Source organism: Piliocolobus tephrosceles, chromosome 18, assembly GCF_002776525.5.
Source record: "Piliocolobus tephrosceles isolate RC106 chromosome 18, ASM277652v3, whole genome shotgun sequence".
Taxonomy (NCBI): Eukaryota; Metazoa; Chordata; class Mammalia; order Primates; family Cercopithecidae; genus Piliocolobus; species Piliocolobus tephrosceles.
This window is the reverse complement of record NC_045451.1, coordinates 64,072,866-64,091,776: the sequence shown is the minus strand read 5'-3', so window position 1 is coordinate 64,091,776 and position 18,911 is coordinate 64,072,866. Positions and strand designations below refer to the sequence as shown.

The following is an 18,911-nucleotide window of genomic DNA, read 5'->3' as shown; positions in this document are numbered from 1 at the left end:
CCACCTTTGACTTTCAGTAGAACTGTTAGCTCAGATTCACAATGCCAGCTGCCACCCTGGTAATCGACTCTCTTACCTCTTTATGTAGGGAGACTAGAAGCCTGTATGTTCCTTATGGAGCAAACAGTTTTTTTTTTTTTTTTCTGCTTTGAGACTATACCTTTGCTTGAAGTGTTTGTGAGATTTGAGAGAGCTTATAAATAAATTAGCATACTCCAGGGTTCAGTTCTAGAACTTTATTTTATTTATTTTATTTTATTTTAGATTTTTATAATAGAGACAAGGTCTCACCATGTTGCCCAAGCTGGTCTCAAACTTCTGGGCTCAGGAAATCCTCCTGCCTTGGCCTCTCAAAGTGCTGGATTATAGGCATGAGCCACCATGCCTATAATTTTCTTTTCCGTGTATAATGGTTCTCACCTGTTTTGTTTTAGGACTTTCTTTTCCATGTATAATGGTTCTCACCTGTTTTCTTTTAGGAGTTTCTTTTCCGTGTATGATGGTGCTCATCTGTTTTCTTGGCTTTTGATACCACCTATATGCTGTTGACTCCCAAATGTAAATCTGCATCCTGGACTTCTCCCCTGCACTTCAGAGTCACGTATCCAACTTGCCACTTAAAATGTCTCCTCTGGGAGGTCTAACAGGCATCTCAGATGTAGAGCATTAAAATCAATCTCCTGTTTTTCCACCCCAAATTGATACTTTCCCACATTCCTCCCCATCTCAGTTAATAGCAACTTGTCTTTCAATTGCTCAGCCTTGGAGTCATCTCTTTCTTTCACATCCTAATTCACAACTTTCAGCAAATGTCATTGGTTCTAACTTCAAAACCTGTGCAGAGCTTGACCACCTCTCACACTTTCACTGCTACCCCTGTCACCTCTAGCCTGGACAACTGCAGTGGACTTTGTATTCTTTTGCCAGGGCTATCATAGCAAAGTGCCATGGACTGGGTGGCTTAAACAACAGAAATTTATTACCTTACAACTCTGGAGGCTGAAGTCCAAGATGAAGGTGTCAGCTGGGTTGGTTTCTTCTCAGGTCTATTCTCAGCTCATGGATGGCTGTCTTCTCCCTGTGTCTCCACATGGCCTTCCCTCTGTTATATACACATTTGGGTCTTGGTTTTCCTTTGCTATAGAGACACCATCAAATAGGATTAGGGCCCATCCTCATGGCCTAATTTTAACTTAACTTCCTCTTTAAGGACCCTATCTCCAAATATGGTCACATTTTGAGGTACTGGAGGTTAGGGCTTCAACCTAGGAATTTTGAGAGGATACAACTCAGCCCTTTCATAAGTCTCCTGGCTTTCACTCTCTTCTCTCCACAGTCCATCTTCAGACATCGGCAAGAATGAGTCTCAGCTCAGAGTCTTCCAATGGCTTCTCAGCCCTTTCACAGTATTAGCTGAAGTCCTTACTGCTACCTAAATGACCCTGCACTACCAGCCCATCCCCCATGCTCACAGCTCACCTCTCTGACATCATCTCCTATACCTCTCCCACCCCAGAACCCCTGCCAATCAGCGGTTCCTGGAGCACGATAGTCATGTTCATTCCTCAGTGCCTTTGCTCTGGTCTTCCTTCTGGAATACTCTTCCCCAGAAAGTCTCATGCTCAGGTGTACATTCGAGGGAAGCTATCCCTGCTGAGGCTGTTGAGAATTGCATCCATCCCTCTTACCTGCGTTGTTTTTCTCTGGTTCTTGGCACATTAACCTATCTCATACTTGACTTGTTTTCTCTATTGTCTTTCTCCTGCAGTAGACTGTATGGTTCTGAACAAGGTGATTAGAGCAGGCATTTTGTCTGTTTTGTTTACCACTGTATTTTTTTGTTTTGTTTTGTTTTGAGACAGAGTCTTGCTCTGTTGTCCAGTATGGAGTGCAGTGGCGCAACCTTGGCTCACTCCAAACTCTGCCTCTGAGTTCGAGTGATTCTCCTGCCTCAACCACCAGAGTAGCTGGGACTACAGGTGCCCACCACTATGCCAGGCTAATTTTTGTATTTTTAGTAGAGACGGAGTTTCGCCATGTTGGCCAGGCTGGTCTCAACTCCTGACCTCAAGTGATCTGCCTGCCTCGGCCTCCCAAAGTGCTGGGATTACAGGCATGAGCTACCACTCCCAGCCTCACTACTGGATTTGATGGGCTGGATGGTGCCAGGCACACAGTAGGTGCTGCTAATTATTTGTTGAATGAATACCACATGACTCTATCCTTCCACATTCTCGCAGATGAAGTCCCAAATGAAGAATGAAATGGCAGAAAATTAGAAATCTGTATTATAGAGAGTCTGAGGAAAAAGCACAATAGCCAGGTTAGAAAAACTTTGTTTTTCTAGGAAAACCTCCTAGACATAATCTTTTTTAAAAAGGTACAATGACAGGACAAGCCCATCTGGGCTATGAAGTGGAGAATTTTTTGAATATCCAGTTATGCTAAACTTCATACCCTTTTTCGTTTACTCTTTGGAAAAGATAAGAATATTAATTTTTATTTTATTTTTTTAGACAGGGTCTTTCTCTGTCACCCAAGCTGAGTACAAGGGTCAATCATAGCTCATTGCAGCCTCGAAGTCTTGGGCTCAAGCAATCCTCCTGCCTCAGGCTCCGGAGTAGCTGGGACTACGGACACACACACCACACCCGGCTAAATTTTTCTTTTTTCTTTTTGTAGAGATAGGGTCTCACTGTGTTGGCCAGGTTGACTTTGAGTTCTTCGCCTCAAGAGATCCTCGTTGGGATTTCAAGCATGAACCATGGCACCCAGCCAAGTGTATTGATTTTTACACATTGATTTAGATGACTTGTTCTATGGAACTTGTTCCTTACACTCAAAAAGCGTTGTTTTCCTTCAGGTGGCCCGGTTCCTTCAAGGGGCACAGGATGTCTTTGCCTTTTTATCAGCGGTCCCACCAGCACTATGATCTCAGCTACCGCAACAAGGACCTCCGCACCACCGTCAGCCACTACCAGCAGGAGAAGAAGCGCTCGGCCATCTACACCCAGGGCTCCACGGCCTACAGCAGCCGCTCCTCCGCCGCGCACCGCCAGGAATCCCAGGCCTTCCGTCAGGCGTCCGCCGCCTCCTTCCAGCAGCAGGCCTCACAGTACGCCCTGAGCTCTGACGTCAGTCGGAAGGCGGCCTCAGCCTATGATTATGGCTCCTCCCATGGGTATGTCGGAAGCACTCTTCCTACCTCAGGGAAGAGGCGTGTGCTCTGAGTAACCCTCCCAGTTACTTCTTGTTTCGTATTGGTTTGGTCTTGGTTTTCTGAGGCAGAGTTTCGCTCTTGTTGCCCAGGCTGGAGTTCACCGCAACCTCTGCTGCCTCCTGGGTTCAAGCGATTCTCCTGCCTCAGCCTCCTGAGTAGCTGGGATTACAGGCATGCACCACCACGCCCTGCTAATTTTGTAATTTTAGTGGAGACAGGGTTTCGCTATGTTGGCCAGGCTGATTTCGAACCTCTGACCTCAGGTGTTCCACCCGCCTGGGCCTCTCAAAGTGCTAGGATTGCAGGCGTGAGCCACCGTGCCCAGCCTCTCCCAGTTACTTCTTAAATACGGCAGCCCAGCATTTCAACCAAGTGTGCAGACAGACCTTGTTTGGGAGTCCTGGGACCCGTGCCTATTTCCCTTTATTGTCTCTTTTAGCTTCACCAAGAGCTTGGTGTTCTCACGGGCGAGCCTTGCTTGTGTTACCAATTTGCTATTTCTAAGAGCAGGGAAATTTTGCCACAGGTTACTTTAGCAGCAGCAGGGCCAGAAAAGATCATTTCAGTACTCACAGCGGGTTTCCTCGCACTCAGAATGTTTCTGCCTAGATGAGAAGCTGATATATAGAATTTAAAAATCACAGGTGACAGGAGACTGAACTACTGCAAAGATGTATTCTGTTAAATATTTTTTCAATATCTAATAGCAAATTCTTAAATTCAGAACTACTATTTATGCAACAAATATTTTCTTTAGCTTGACCATTTGATAAAAACATGGCCCTATTTCAGTCAAAGAATAATAGGAACCAACCTGTATTCTGACAGAATTAGGTTTATTGACCCAATGCAATGAAGGAGACTAAACACTAGAGGAAAAAGGGCTATTTTAGGATTCTAGGAAGAGTGGAGCTTAGATGCAGGTCCGGTCTGCAAAGTGAACCCAGGGTGCTATTTCTTTAGAAACAATAAAGTTAAGATAAATGTGGACTGTTGCATCCCCAAGCCCCTTATCTGGGACTTCTCACCAGAAGTGGGAATTGAGGCTGCTTCTCTGCTTCAGTGAAGCAACTAAGATCCTGCAGGCAAGAGTGAGATGTTTTACTCTTACTGATACAATTTTAAACAGCAAGCTCACTGATTGTCTTTGATATTAGAGAAGAGTTTCTCAGTGAGTCTATAGTCACTTGAAGAGGGAGGTTACCGTGACACTTTACAACAGCAATGTCCCTGGAGAAATGTCATTTCCTGTTCACTTTGCAGTTCGCTTATCTGTGGCTGCTGTTTCAGCCTGATGAATGATGGGCTGATACTTACTTTCTCAGTCCAAGGCAAGTTTTATTTTCTTCATATTCAGAATGATCCCCTATTCATGGAGATTAAAAAAACACTTGCAAGATACATGTGACTTTTATTTAAATTCTATGGTCCACAGAAAAAAATTGTTGATCTTCAAAACATAGACATTTCTGGGCTATGTGGTCAGTAACCACCTTCTGCCTCTAATCCTGTTCTCCAGAGTATCTGGCATAGGTTGCATTTTTTGCTATAAACGTAACATAGTTTTCAGTCTTACAAAATTTAAGTCCACAAAATATCTGGTAGGGCAACTAGAAAAGCTGTTTTCTCTGGGAATCTAAAAAGGTATTGAGAAAATAATAGAGTGGTCAGTTTGACTAGAAGTGACGCGTGCTTCCAAAGGCAGAAATTCCTAAATCCCTCTTGGATTTGAGCAACACGTGATCTACAGCTATCATTGTATCAGTGATGGTGGCCTCCTGGGAGCTTCTGGTGGGTTCAGTAACAGAGCCAGATTCTGCTGGGGTTTACCTGTAATGTATGATAGCAACACTCTGAAATTCCATTTAAAATGGAACAGGATCACTTCGCAGTCTCAAGTTCATAGGTCATATCTATTTTCCTGGACTGTTTGTGCTAGGTTTATAGAAGATGGGCATTTTCATTATAAGGCAGTTGTCAAGGTAACTACTTGTGTACTTATTTCATTTCCCCAGCGCTGTAGAATCTAGAGTTTTACGAATTTGTATTTTTAAAGGATCTTTATTTTTTCAACTCTATTGCAAAATTTTATATTAAAATTATTTTAATTGTATACAAATCCTTCTTTTAGCCACGTATGCAATATTTATATTTATTCATAATCTGATATATCATTAGTAATTAAACCTTTGAGCAAATTTTATTATGAAGACATTTGCTCTATATAATCCTCAGGAGACTTAGCCATTTTGGCCGTAAAGAGCCTTAGACAATAAACTTTCTCTAGGAAATGGAGCTGTAATTATTTTTCTATGTTCAAACTCATTACTTTTTCCTTCCTACTATGTATATATTTTTGTAGGTAGGTATTTATTATGGCTTGCTGTGTTTGAACAACTTAAACTTTTTGGTAGAAGCATGCTGACCTAGAAACAAGAGGGGGAAAAATGCCAATATGTTTTTCTTTGAATAATTCAATGTGAAAGACAAAGAAAGCCAACTCAATCCTGAAGGTATTTTAGTCTTTCTTTTTTTAGACCTAGAACACAGGTGCAGATAATATTTTTTGAACACTTCAAAGTCTTCATAATTCCTTTAGGTTATATTTTAGCTTGCTCAAAGTGAAGCAACTTTTTCCTGCTAAATGAAAGCATTCTCTTTGGATTGTGAACAGTGTTGTTGATTAAAACCCCTGGGGTTGGAAATGCACCTCTGTGGAGTGTAAGTGCTCGGCTTGGTCTATTTTTAGCTCTGCTTTGTAGTTAGATGTCCAGGGTTAAAGTGGAAACTATGGAGAGTTACATGTGCTCAGGGCTTGGCTGACCTTAGTGAGTCTTAGGAACAATGACTAGTTTAGTGTCAGTGCGCTTGCAGTACAGATCAGTTACCAATTGTATTCTGAGCCACGGGTTATAAAGTAAATTCTGGACGGCTTACTCTAAATGCCTTTGTTCTTGGTCACAGTGGGAAAAATAAAGAAAATAATTTAGGAAAACAAAAACTCTTAAAATGACAAGATTACTACTGTTTCATGCTAATCAACAAAATATCATCAGGATTAAAGGAGCAGTGTTACTCATGACACTTTGCAACCATTAGGCAAGGGTTCTTAACCTCTGTCCATGAAAGGTTTCAGTAGAGTCTTGGATGATCTGAAATTTTATGCAAAATTATGAACAGATGAGAACTTTTCTAGAGAGAGGGACTGTAGCTTTCATCGGATTTTCAGGGAGCTCTGTGACTCACCAAAGGTCAGAACCATTGCTCTAGAAAGTCTAAAACTGAATAACAGAGTCTAGTGTATGACCTGAGGACCTCTTTCCTAATGCCAATGTTATAAGGACTTAGGATGAAATAAGGCAGGTGTTTACAGAAAAGGTGGGATTATGGAAAGCAGGGACCTTCCATTCTTGCAAGTAAGCTGGATCATACATTAAGATGAAAATAATTTAAAAAGAATGTTTTCTTATTCTTGTAAGTAGAATGAATGACTTGCAAGAATGAATAGCTTACAAAAACCAGAGAACAGCACAGCAGGTTTCTCAGGTTATGGGAAGATTTAGAGTTGTTCCTCAACCTTCCATGGTAACAGTAGACATTTATTCTAAACAGATTAAAATTCAGCCTATATGACATAATTCAGCATTGCATTCTCTATACCACTGAGTCTTTAGAACAGCCTTGAACAGTAGAAATTTTTATCCTCATTTTATAAATGAGAAAATTGGAAACCAAGGAGATTAAATGACTTTTCTTCATTACACTAGGAAGTAGCAGAATAGTTATTTGAACCCTCGTCATACCCAAGTCCCCACCCTTTCCACGGGCACATCATGCCAGTTATGGTTAGCAACTTCCCTTGATCATACACCACTGGGTTTTCCTTGAAGCATCAATACGTAGTTTTGCATTGTGCGTCCTTTGATTTAGCCTTCTTGTAGGGAAGCTGTTGAGCACCAAAATAACCAAGATTTAGAGCAGGGTACAGGAGATGGAAGGACACAAGTTCTAACAAAGAAAACCCAAGGAGTGTCCATGAATGCCAAGCCTGGAACCTTACAGACACTTGAACCCACCATTTAGAATCAGACATAGATATTTTCAAAGGAGTCTCAGAGACAGCAGTTTGGGGATAAAAAACACTGAGGCTTGAGTGACTTTCCCTGGACACCCTAACTTTAAACCATGTCCCTCACCTACCCCTATGTCACATTGATCAACCACCCCCAACGTGTCACCCAGATTATAACCTCTTGAAACTACTAGAGTTGGTGAAGACCATGCTAACATTCAAAGCAGTTTTAATTCAGACAGAGGATACCAATGCTAAAAATAGAGACCACTAAACACAGCAGAGAGTGCAGAGAACTTGAAAGCTTGTTCCATCTCGTACCCCAATATCCTTTCAAAATGTGTTACCAAAGAAATTGGCCTTGTGGACACTTTTGTGTCCTAACCTCAGCTATGAGCTATGGATTCATGTCATTTTCTACATATCTATTTCTGTAAAATGAGGAAAATGACTCTCCCTCACGTTGTGAAGTCGAAAAGAGATAATCATGTAAGATGTTGAGTGTGGTGGCTGGCACAGGGGGAACACTCAGTGAGGTTTGGGCATTCCGAATCATTCATTCAATAAATATTTACTGAGCACTAAGCACTGCTGTAGGTGCTTGGGATAAATTACTGAGCACATTATATTGAATTCTGTCCTATTAAGTAGAATTATATTTTATACCAGAAGGTAATACATGTTATAGAAACAATAATACACAGAGCAGGGTAAGAGAGATCAGGAATGTGGGCCAGAAGTACAGGTTAGAATTTTCAAGAGGGCAGTCTCACCTTGTGAGAAGGTGATATCGGAGCAAAGACATGAAGTAGCTCAGAGAGTTAACCATGAGGTTACCTGGGGAAACCCCGTCTCTAATAGAAAATACAAAAAACTAGCCGGGCGACGAGGCGGGCGCCTGTAGTCCCAGCTACTCGGGAGGCTGAGACAGGAGAATGGCGTGAACCCGGGAGGTGGAGCTTGCAGTGAGCTGAGATCCGGCCACTGCACTCCAGCCTGGGCGGCAGAGCAAGACTCCGTCTCAAAAAAAAAAAAAAAAAAAAGAAAATACACCAGGCGTCGGGGACAGCCACTGCAAGGCCTTACAGCACAGAACAGCATCAAGGCCCGTGCGAGGGAATGGGGGAGTGATGGGTAGTGCAGGCGGAGAGGATGTCAGAAAGGTGATGGGTGGGGCAGGACTGATCATGGAGGGTCTGTGGGCCGTTGGAGGGAGTCGATATTCTGAGTTAAAGAAGGAATCCATGATAGTTTTGAGCAGGATAGCGACATGCTCTGACTCAGCGGTAACGGCATCACTATGGCTGTTGCAGAAGCAAGTTCCCTTGTTAGGAGGCTAATGCTGTGGTCCAGCCAGGGCCAGATGTGCAGAAGAGGGGATGTGTGAGCAGGTGCCAGATGTGAGGATCTACTGGTTATGGCTGAGTTCTGAATTCCTTCAGATTTCTCTCAGAGCTCCTCAGCACCCTTAGCCAGGGAGTTGTGAGGCTGTGAAATGGTCTTTGGAGATTTTGTGCATGTAACAAATCTTCTGAGACCCTCTTTAGGTGGTGTGATGATAGTAAAACCATTTAACTTGTTCCCCATTTTCCCAGATTCCATCCATGTCATGTCTAAGAAATGCTTTATTCTTTTGTTAGTGTTTTTCTGGTATATAATAGGAAAAGCACCTTGAAATAACTATAGTTGTATGGAGACTCAAATCCATCTGGAGACTGAAGTGGCTGAATCTGAATAACAAAAAATATTGAACCAATTGACTGTTACTGGAAATGACATTCGCTTAGGATGTTGCTGATAGTCTGGGCACAGTGGCTCATGCCTGTAATCCCAACACTCAAGGAGGCCAAGGCAAGAGGATTGCTGGAGCCCAGGAGTTTGAGACTAGCCTGGGCAACATAGTGAAACCTTGTCTCTATTGTTGCTGATATATCAAGGTTTTACTTCCTTTAGAAATGATTTTATTGCTTCTTCTCTAAATAAAATTTTAATTATTATATATAAGAAAAAAGCATCATAGTTCATGGGTAACAAAAATCAATACAATATTCTAGGGTTTGTCTTCCAGTATTTAAATACCAACAAAATGATGAGCCACATTATCTCCTATATGGTAGAAGTTCAGAGGAAAATAGCTGTGAAAGTAGAAAAGCCAGAGTTACTTTGTTCAAAAGGCTGTTGCATTATGTTGTTTTTATTTTTTAATAGATGGGATCTTGCTCTGTTGCCCAGGCTGGAGTGCAGTGGTGCGATCTTGGCTCACTGCAACCTCCACCTCCTGGGCTCAGGCAGATCCTCTTGGCTCAGTCCTCTCAGCCGGCAAGTAGCTGGAACTACAGGCACACACCACCATGCCTAGTTAATTTTTGTATTTTTTGTAGAGATGGAGTTTCACCATGCTGCTCAGGCTGGTCTCAAACTCCCAAGCGTGGGCAATCCGCCCACCTTGGCATCCCAAAGTGCTGGGATTTCAGGTGTGTGCCACCGCACCCAGCCTGTTGCATTATGTTCTGAATCCCAAAGACCAACCCTAAATCCAAGGAGAGTGGTTCTCTCTATGTACCAGCCTCCTGCTCCAGCTTCCTCAGCTGTAAACACAGGGAGAGAGAGCTAGGATTCTCACTCCTGGTAACAACAGGTTCCCATAATTGGCAATTTATAGATCCATAGAACTGTGGAATGTTAAAGCAAGAAAGGACCAAAAGTTCATATAATTTAAGCCCTTCCTTTCATAGATATGTAGAGTGGGGCCCAGAAAGGCATGGTTCCTTCTTTGCCTCCTGTGCTTGACTCTTTTGTCAGGCTCTCATGCAGTCTAAATCAAGTTGAGATGGCACCAGATACATTCAGAATGGCATCATCTTCCCTAGGCAGGTGAATCATGCTGTGAGAAGGAAGGCATGTCCTTTTCTAGAGTGGAGTAGAATGAGTCAGCCAGAGGAGGAGGAAGGGCAAAGCCGCTACCTCTCTGGGCTCAGAGGTGAAACATTTGCTCTATCCCTGCAGGGCCTTGACCTCCACAGTATCGGCACTGGCCAGGTAATGGGGTGTAACTGAACTTCCACAGAGAGATCTCTGGACTCTGGAAGCCCAAGGGTGCCCTTGCAACAGGCTTGAGGTTTCCCACAGCCATCTTTTAGATGAAACAAGAAAGCAAGAGTAAGGTAACTTTTATGCAGTGTCTAGTCAACCCCAGTGACCATCCCAAAGTAGAGTGGGATGTTGGCGTTTGGGCTGCATTATAAATAAGTGAATAAGACCCGCTTTGACAAACCCTGGACACCTCAGTTCACAAAGAAGCAACTTTAGACTTCATAAGGCATCTCCTGATACTATTGTCAAGTGTCTTTATACTATAATGTCTAGGAAATACGGGGTAAACTCTTTTACTCCTGCTTAAAAACCATAATCTAGTCTGATTAAATTGACTTATGAAATAGTCAGAAGTGAATAAAAACTGAAGGATGTATGTAGATAAGAACCATGAGATATTTAATTCTCTCAGAGTTTTACACATTCACCTTTTCTAGAACAAATGAATAGTCTGCATTCCTAGGACATTTGTTTTTATATTGTGGCTATACACTAACTGTGGAAAGTTACCGAAAAAGCGAGTAAACATAGCAATGGAAATTTAAATCATGGAAAAAATAAAGCAATAAATTAAATGAAAAAAATTGTAGTTATATTCCTATTTAAATAGTATTTTTAATTAAAAAAAGCTAAAAGTGAGATATTTCTATGGCTAAGAGTAAAATGAAGAGAAGAGATTAGTATAAGATAAATAATGCAAAAAAAAAATTAAAATTGAAGGGAAGGTTATTTATTTTGACATCATAGTATTTATTATGACGCTACCTGTCGGTAAATTTCAAGGATCATGTCAATCTGACTAAATTCATGTTTGTACCATAAGAAACTTTTCCTGAAAAGCGTATTAGCAAAAAGAGGACTCTTTTCAGCTTCCTACTTGTCCACGAACTTTGATGTTCTCCTGAAACCTCCGTGTGTGTCAAGATTGGGAAACAGGAGAATGAAGAATCAGTAGGTGTTAGGCCACCGGGATTGCCTGTATCAAAGGAGGAGGAGCACAAAACCAAACTGCTGTCAATCAAAAGTAGATCCAAAACAACGTTTTCACAAAAGTCCAAAGAACAGTATTGTTTTTCAGGTTTTGCAAACAGGAAATTGTGGCTGATAGAAAAGTAGAGAGTAGAAAAGAGAATGCAAATTCCCAGTGACTCTGCACTGGGTCCTGAAGATGAGAGACATAATTCAGATGCTGAAGCCCTGCAGAGGAGCAGCTAACTGGAGCAAAGACAGCCCAGAAGAGGCCCAGAAAAAGCTGACCCACAGTTTAAAAACATGGCCTCTTTCTCTCTTTCAGTAAACGACTGATCATTTTGCATATATGTGAACAGTACTGAGCTGTACATGTATGTAAAGATGAAGTTTTTAAAGGAACATTGTTAGAATAGAAAAAATGAATTCAGCTCTTTTGTGGCCACTCAGTAAAGCCTAATGACAACACGTAGATAAGTCAGCATTAAAAACAGAGCTTTTCATCCTGGGATGTCCTACCCATCTTTCAATGTCCAGCTCTTCCACAAAGGATTCCCTGATAACTCTAGACAGAAACTCGCTCTCGAGTGTGTGAATTCACATTTTGTTTGCACTGGCCTTTGTGGTTACTGGCCTTCCTTCTTTGTGTTCTTCCATCCTTTCTTCCTTGATTGACATCATATATTTACTCCCTTACTAGACGTAAAGCTCTCAGAATACAAGGGTTTTACATTTATCTTTGTATCCTACTCCTACCCCAGTGCCAAACACAGTATTTTACACACAGTAGATACTAAGTTTTTTTGTCGAATAAATGAAATTGCTACAGAATGTTAAGAAATAAACCTGTGAGGATTTCAGTGGTATTACAACATATAACATGTTTCATATATATTGTGAACGATTGAACAAGGAGATTATTCAATAATGTTTGAAATAAACTTTCTCATGCACTTTCTGAAATATCAGCTGGGTTGTATGCTAAGTTTACATTTAACTCTATAAGCAACTACCCAGTGGTTTTCCAAAGTTGTTGTACTGTTTTACATTCCCACAAAAATATATGGAGATTCTAGTTTATCCACATCCATGCCAACATTTATTATTTTCTGTCTTATTTATTACAGCCATTATAATGTATGTGTCATAGAGGTTTGTGTGTAATGTGGTTCTGATTTGCATTTGCTTAATGACCAATTTTGTTAACCATCTTTTTTGCATTTAGTAGCCATTTCTGTATCTTCTTTAGTGAAATGCCTATTCAAATCTTTTGCCTATTTTTTAATTGGATTTTTTTCTTATTGAGTTGTCATAATTATTTAAATAGTTTGGATACAAGTCCTTTATTAGATATGTTTGCAAATATTTTCTCATATTCTGTGCCTTATCTTTTCCTTCTCTTTACCACAGTGTCTTTCCAAGACCAGAAGTTTTTAATTTTGATGAAGTTCAGTTCAACAATTTTGTTCTTTTCAAATTATGCTTTTGGTATTACATCTAAGAACTCTTTGACTAAGTCAACACCTTAGGGAGTTTCTCTGATCTTTTCTTCTAAGAGTATTATCATTTCAGCACTTAATATTTAGAACTGTGATGCATTTTGAAGTAACTTTTTTGTATAATATTGAGTAAAGCTCTAAATTCATCCTTTCACTTATGGGTGTACAGTACAACTGATTGCCCGAGCACCGTTTGTTAAAATGATTATCTCTTCCCCCATTAAATTTCTTGATACTTTTATCAAAAATCAATTGACCATAAATGTAGAGGTTTATTTCTGGACTATCAATTCTGTTCCATTAATCTATATGCTTGTTCTGATACCAGTACCATACTGTTTTATAAAAAGTTTGAAACTGGTGGATGTAAGTCCTCTTAGTTCTTCTTTTACAATATTGTTTGCCTATGTAGTTCCTTCATATTTCCATATAAATTTTAGAATCATCTTGTCAGTTTCTACAAAGAACAAAGTCTACTGGGATTTTGATTAGGATCATGTTGAATCTGTAGATCAATTTTGAAAAAGTGTATCATTTTAATAATGTTGAGTTTTCCATTCCATGAACATGGAATACTTACTTATGTAGTTGTTCTTTCACTTATCATAATAATGTTTTGTAATTGTCAATGTACAAGTGTTATACTTCTTTATGTTAAAGTTATTCCTTAATATCTTATTCTCTTTGATGCTATTGTTAATGGAGGTGTCTTAATTTAATTTTTGGATTATTCATTGCTAGTATATGGAAATATAATTGATTTTTGTGTTTTGATTTTATATCCTATGACCTTGCTTAACTCATTTATTAGTACTAGCAATTTTTGTGTGTGTATTTCTTAGGATTTTCTACACATAGGATTATATCATCTGTAACAAAAGGTGGATTTACATCTTTTCAATTTTTAAAAAATTCATTACCCTGACTAGAACCTCCAGTACAATGTTGAATAAAAGTGGTAAGAGCAGATCATTGCCTTGTTTCAGTCTTAAGAGGAAAGCATTTTGTTTTTACCATTAAGTATGACATTAGGTATAGATTTTTCATAGATGTCCTTTATCAGGTTAAGGAAGTTCCCTTCTATTTCTATTCTATTGAGAGTTATGAATAAGAATGCTGACTTCTGTCAAATGCTTTTTCTGCATCTATTGAGATGATACTATGGTTTTTGTTTTTTATTCTATTAATATGGTATATTACACTGATTGATTTTCATATGTTAAATTAACCTTGCATTTCTGGGATGATCTTCACTTGGTTGTATATATTGCTGGATTCCATTTCTTAATATTTTTGAAGGATTTTTGCATCTATATTCATGATGGATATTGGTCTGTAGTTTCCTTTTATTATAACGTCTTTGTTTGGCTTTGATATCATGTAATACTGACCTTACAGAATGAGTTGGAAAGTGTTCCCTTCTCTATTTTTGGAAAAAAAAAGGTAAATGATTGGTATTATTTCTTTAAGTATTTGATAGAATTCATTAGTGAAGCTATTTGGGCATAGACTTTTCATCGTAGGAAAATTTTAAATTACCAGTTCGAGTTCTTTACTTGTTCTTGATCTCTTCAGATTTTTAAATTTGTTCTTGAGTTAGTTTTGGTGATTTGAGTCTTTATAGGAATTTTCCTATTTTGTCTAAGTTGTCTAATTTGTTGGCGTAAAGGCATCTACATTATTTCTTTGTGAGCCTCTTAATTCCTATAAGGTTGTTAGTGATGTCTCTTCTTTCATTCTTGATTTTAATAATTTGTGTCTTCTATTATTTGTAGTCAATTTAGCAAAAGCCTTACTAATTGTCATGATCTTTTCAAAGAACCAACTTTTGTTTCATTAATTTTATTGTTTCTCTGTTTTCTTTTTATTTCCCTTCTAATCTTTATTATATTGCCCTTCTGCTTGTTTTGTGTTTAGTTTTATCTTTTTCTAGCTTCTTATGATTGAAGCGTAGATTATTAGTTTGAGACTTTCTTTTCTAATACAAACACTTAAAGCTATATATGTCCCTCTAAGTACTGCTTTAGCTATATCCCGTATATTTTAATAAGTTGTGTTTTTGTTTTTATATAGTTTGAAGTATTTTCTAATTTCCTTTGTGATTTATTTTTGACCAATAGGTTATTTAGAAGTATGTTGTTAATTTCCTTATATTTGAGGATTTTCTAAATTTTTTTCTATTGTAGATTCTTGTTTAATTCTTCTGTTATCTGGGGATATATTTTCCATGATTCTAGTTCTTTTAAATTGATTTAGATTGTTTTGTGAACTACCATAAGAACCTTCCTTGAGAATGTTGAAAACAATAAGTTTTCTGTTGTCCTTGGGTAAAGTACTCAAGAAAGATCAGTCACATCAAGGTGATTGATAGTGTTTTGCAAGTATTCTATGTTCCTGATGATGTTTTAAATCTAGTTATTCTATCAGTTATTGCGAGTGGAATATTGAAGTCTCCAACTATTACTTTTCGGTTTCATATTTCTTTTAATTCTGTCATTTTTGCTTTATGTATTTTGGGGATCTGTTGTTAGGTGTATATACATTTACAATTATTATGTTTTTCTGAGAAATTGACCATTTTATCATTATGAAATATTCCTCTTTGTTTCTAATAATATTTCTTGATGTAAAGCATATTATGTTTTATATTAATATAGCTTACCATTTGCATGGTATATCTTTTTTATCCTTTTACTTTAACAAATGTGTCTTTAGAGTGTGTCTCCTGTAGCAGCATATAAGTGAATTAGTGGAATCTTTTTTTTTCCATTCAGTCTGACAACTTCTGCCTGTTCCTTGGAGTTTTTTATTCCATTTACATTTAATAAAATTACTGATATGGCTGTATTTATGTCTGCCACTTTTTTTAGTGTATCTCATATCTCTTTAATTACTCCTTTATTGCCTTATTTTGTGTTAAATGAAACTTTTTAGTGTATCGTTTTAATTTTTTTGTTTCTTGACTATATTCTTTGAGCTGCTTTCCTAGGGATTGCTTTAGGAATTGCAATACACATACTAACTTATCTCTATCTACTTCAGATAATACATACTCACTGAATACCAGTAAACATGGAAACTTTCCTCTAATATAGCTTCATTTCCTTTTCCCTCCTTTGCACTATTGTCAAGTATATTACAACTATGAATGCTGTAAACCCAACAACACAATGCAATATTATTTTCTACAGTATTATGTCTTTTAAAGAATTTAAGAGAAAGGCCGGGCACGGTGGCTCAAGCCTGTAATCCCAGCACTTTGGGAGGCCGAGATGGGCGGATCACGAGGTCAGGAGATCGAGACCATCCTGGCTAACACGGTGAAACCCCGTCTCTACTAAAAATACAAAAAACTAGCCGGGCGAGGTGGCGGGCACCTGTAGTCCCAGCAACTCGGGAGGCTGAGGCAGGAGAATGGCGTAAACCCGGGAGGCGGAGCTTGCAGTGAGCTGAGATCCGGCCACTGCACTCCAGTCTGGGCGACAGAGCAAGACTCCGTCTCAAAAAAAAAAAAAGAAAAAAAAAAAAGAATTTAAGAGAAGACCAGTTGCAGTGGCTCACATGTGTAATTTCAGCACTTTCAGAGGCTTGAGCTCAAGAGTTTGAGACCAGCTGGGCAGCATGGTGAAATCCCATTTCTACCAAAAATACAGAAATTAGCTGGGCATGGTGATGTGTGCCTGTAGTCCCAACTACTTGGAAGGCTGAGGTGGGGGGATGGCTTGAGCCCAGGAGGTCGAGGTTACGGAGTTATGATCACGTCATTGCACTCCAGCCTGGGTGACAGACCCAGACTCTGTCTAAAAAAAAAGAATTTAATAGAATATATATGTGTAAAAATTTACATACATATATGCGTATAAGCTTATATACATATAAATTTATATACATATGTATGTATTAACTTATATACATATATGTGCATACACATGAGTGTATGCGTGTATGTACACACACTGTCTTTTGTATTTACCCAATTATTTAGTTTCTGGTGTTCTCCATTTTTTTTATGTGGGTTTAAATTACAATTAAATTACCTTTAATTTTTTTCTTTTTTTCTTTTTTTGAGTCGGAGTCTCACTCTGTTGCCCAGGCTGGAGTGCAGTGGCATGATCTTGGCTCATTGCAACCTCTGCCTCCCAGGTTCAAGTGATTCTCCTGCCTCAACCTCCTGAGTAGCTGGGATTACAGGAGTGTACCACCACGCCCAGCTAATTTTTGTATTTTTAGTAGAGACAGGGTTGCACAATGTTAGAAAGGCTGGTCTCAAACTCCTGACCTCAAGTGATGCACCCACCTTGGCCTCCCAAAGTGCTAGGATTACAGGCATGAGCCACTGTGCCCGGCCAGATGTAGAATTCTTGATTGACATTGTTTTTCAGCACTTAAATATGTCATGTCAGTGCCAATATTCCTGATGAGAAGTCTACCATTCACAGTATTATTGTTCCCCTGTGTGTAAAGAATCATTTTACTCTTGATGCTTTCAAGGTTTTTCTCTGGCTTTGACTTTCAACAGTTTGACTTTGATATTTCCAGGTCTGTGTGTCTCTTTCTGTGTTATTCTAGTTGAGTTTTTTGAGCGTCTTGGATCCATGGATTAGTATTTTCATCAAATTTTGGAAGCTTTAGTCTATTATTTCTTCAAATATATTTTCCTTCCCTTTCTCTCTCTCTTCTCTTTCTGGCATTGTCATTACTCATATGTTAGTATGTTTGACATCGTCTCACAGGTTTCTGAGGCTCTTTTAATTTTTCTTTATTCTTTTATCTCTCTGTGCTTTAGACTGGGTAATTTCTATTTTCAACTTTATTGATTATTTCTTCCCTTATCTAATATCTGCTGTTGTGTCCCTCTAAGAAATTTTCATTTGTTATTGTATATTTTAACTCCAGAGTGTCCTTTGATTTTATTTTATAATTTATATTTCTTTGTCGACATTCTCTATTTGTTGAGTCCTTGTTGTAATACATTCCTTTAACTCTTTTTTTTTTTTTTTTTTTTGAGACGGAGTCTCGCTCTGCCGTCCAGGCTGGAGTGCAGTGGCCGGATCTCAGCTCACTGCAAGCTCCGTCTCCTGGGTTTACGCCATTCTCCTGCCTCGGCCTCCCGAGTAGCTGGGACTACAGGCGCCCGCCACCTCGCCCGGCTAGTTTTTTGTATTTTTTTTTTTTAGTAGAGACGGGGTTTCACCGTGTTAGCCAGGATGGTCTCGATCTCCTGACCTCGTGATCCGCCCGTCTTGGCCTCCCAAAGTGCTGGGATTACAGGCTTGAGCCACCGCGCCCGGCCACTCCTTTAACGCTTTAAACATGGTTTCCTTCAGTTTTTGAACATATTTATAATTGCTGCTTTGAAGTCTTTGTCTGCTAAACCCAACATCAAGGACAACCCAGAGACAATTTTTGTTTACTACTATTTTCTCATTGTTGTGAGTTACATTTTCCTATTTCTTGGCATGTCTCATAACTTTTATTGTTGTTAAAAATGGGACATGTCAGAAAATATATTGTTACAATTCTGAATTCTGAATTTTCCTCAGAGTGTGTTGTTGCTGTATTTTGGTTTGGTCTTTTTGTTTTTGGGTTTTTTTGTTTTTGTTTTTGTTTTGAACTGGAGTCTCGCTCTGTTGCCCAGGCTGGAGGGCAGTGGCGTGATCTCAGTTTTGTTTAATAATTTGGCTGGACATACTTGTAGAATCTCTTTAACTACTGTGTGGCTGTAGGTGTCTCTGCTCAGCTTTGTTTTGTTTTTTAAATTCTTGTTCTCATTTTTAAGCCTGAATTCCTAAGAATCACACTGTGTTTGCATAGATTAATGGCCAATGAGTGGTCAGACATTGCGCCCAAACAGCTCAAGACAGTAAATCTTCCACCCTCTGGCAGTAGATCTGTGTGTGTGTTGGGGAGCACAGTTAAAGTGTGCTGGGAATTATTTATTTATTTGTTTGTTTGTTTTTTGAGACGGAGTCACCCAGGCTGGAGTACACTGGTGCGATCTCGGCTCACTGCAACCTCTGCCTCCCGGGTTCAAGCGATTCTCCTGCCTCAGCCTCCT

At 39.2% G+C, this 18,911-nt stretch overlaps 1 protein-coding gene across 1 annotated transcript in view; it reads left to right on the top strand.

Moving 5' to 3' along the window:
* The window catches only part of MYOM1 (myomesin 1), a 161,534-nt gene that overhangs the window by 7,854 nt on the left and 134,769 nt on the right, over positions 1-18,911 (top strand). The window contains exon 5 of the mRNA XM_023228515.1: positions 2,864-3,181. Within this exon, the coding sequence (XP_023084283.1) occupies positions 2,892-3,181 (290 nt within the window). The 5' untranslated portion in view covers positions 2,864-2,891. The remainder of the gene's footprint in view (positions 1-2,863; positions 3,182-18,911) is intronic.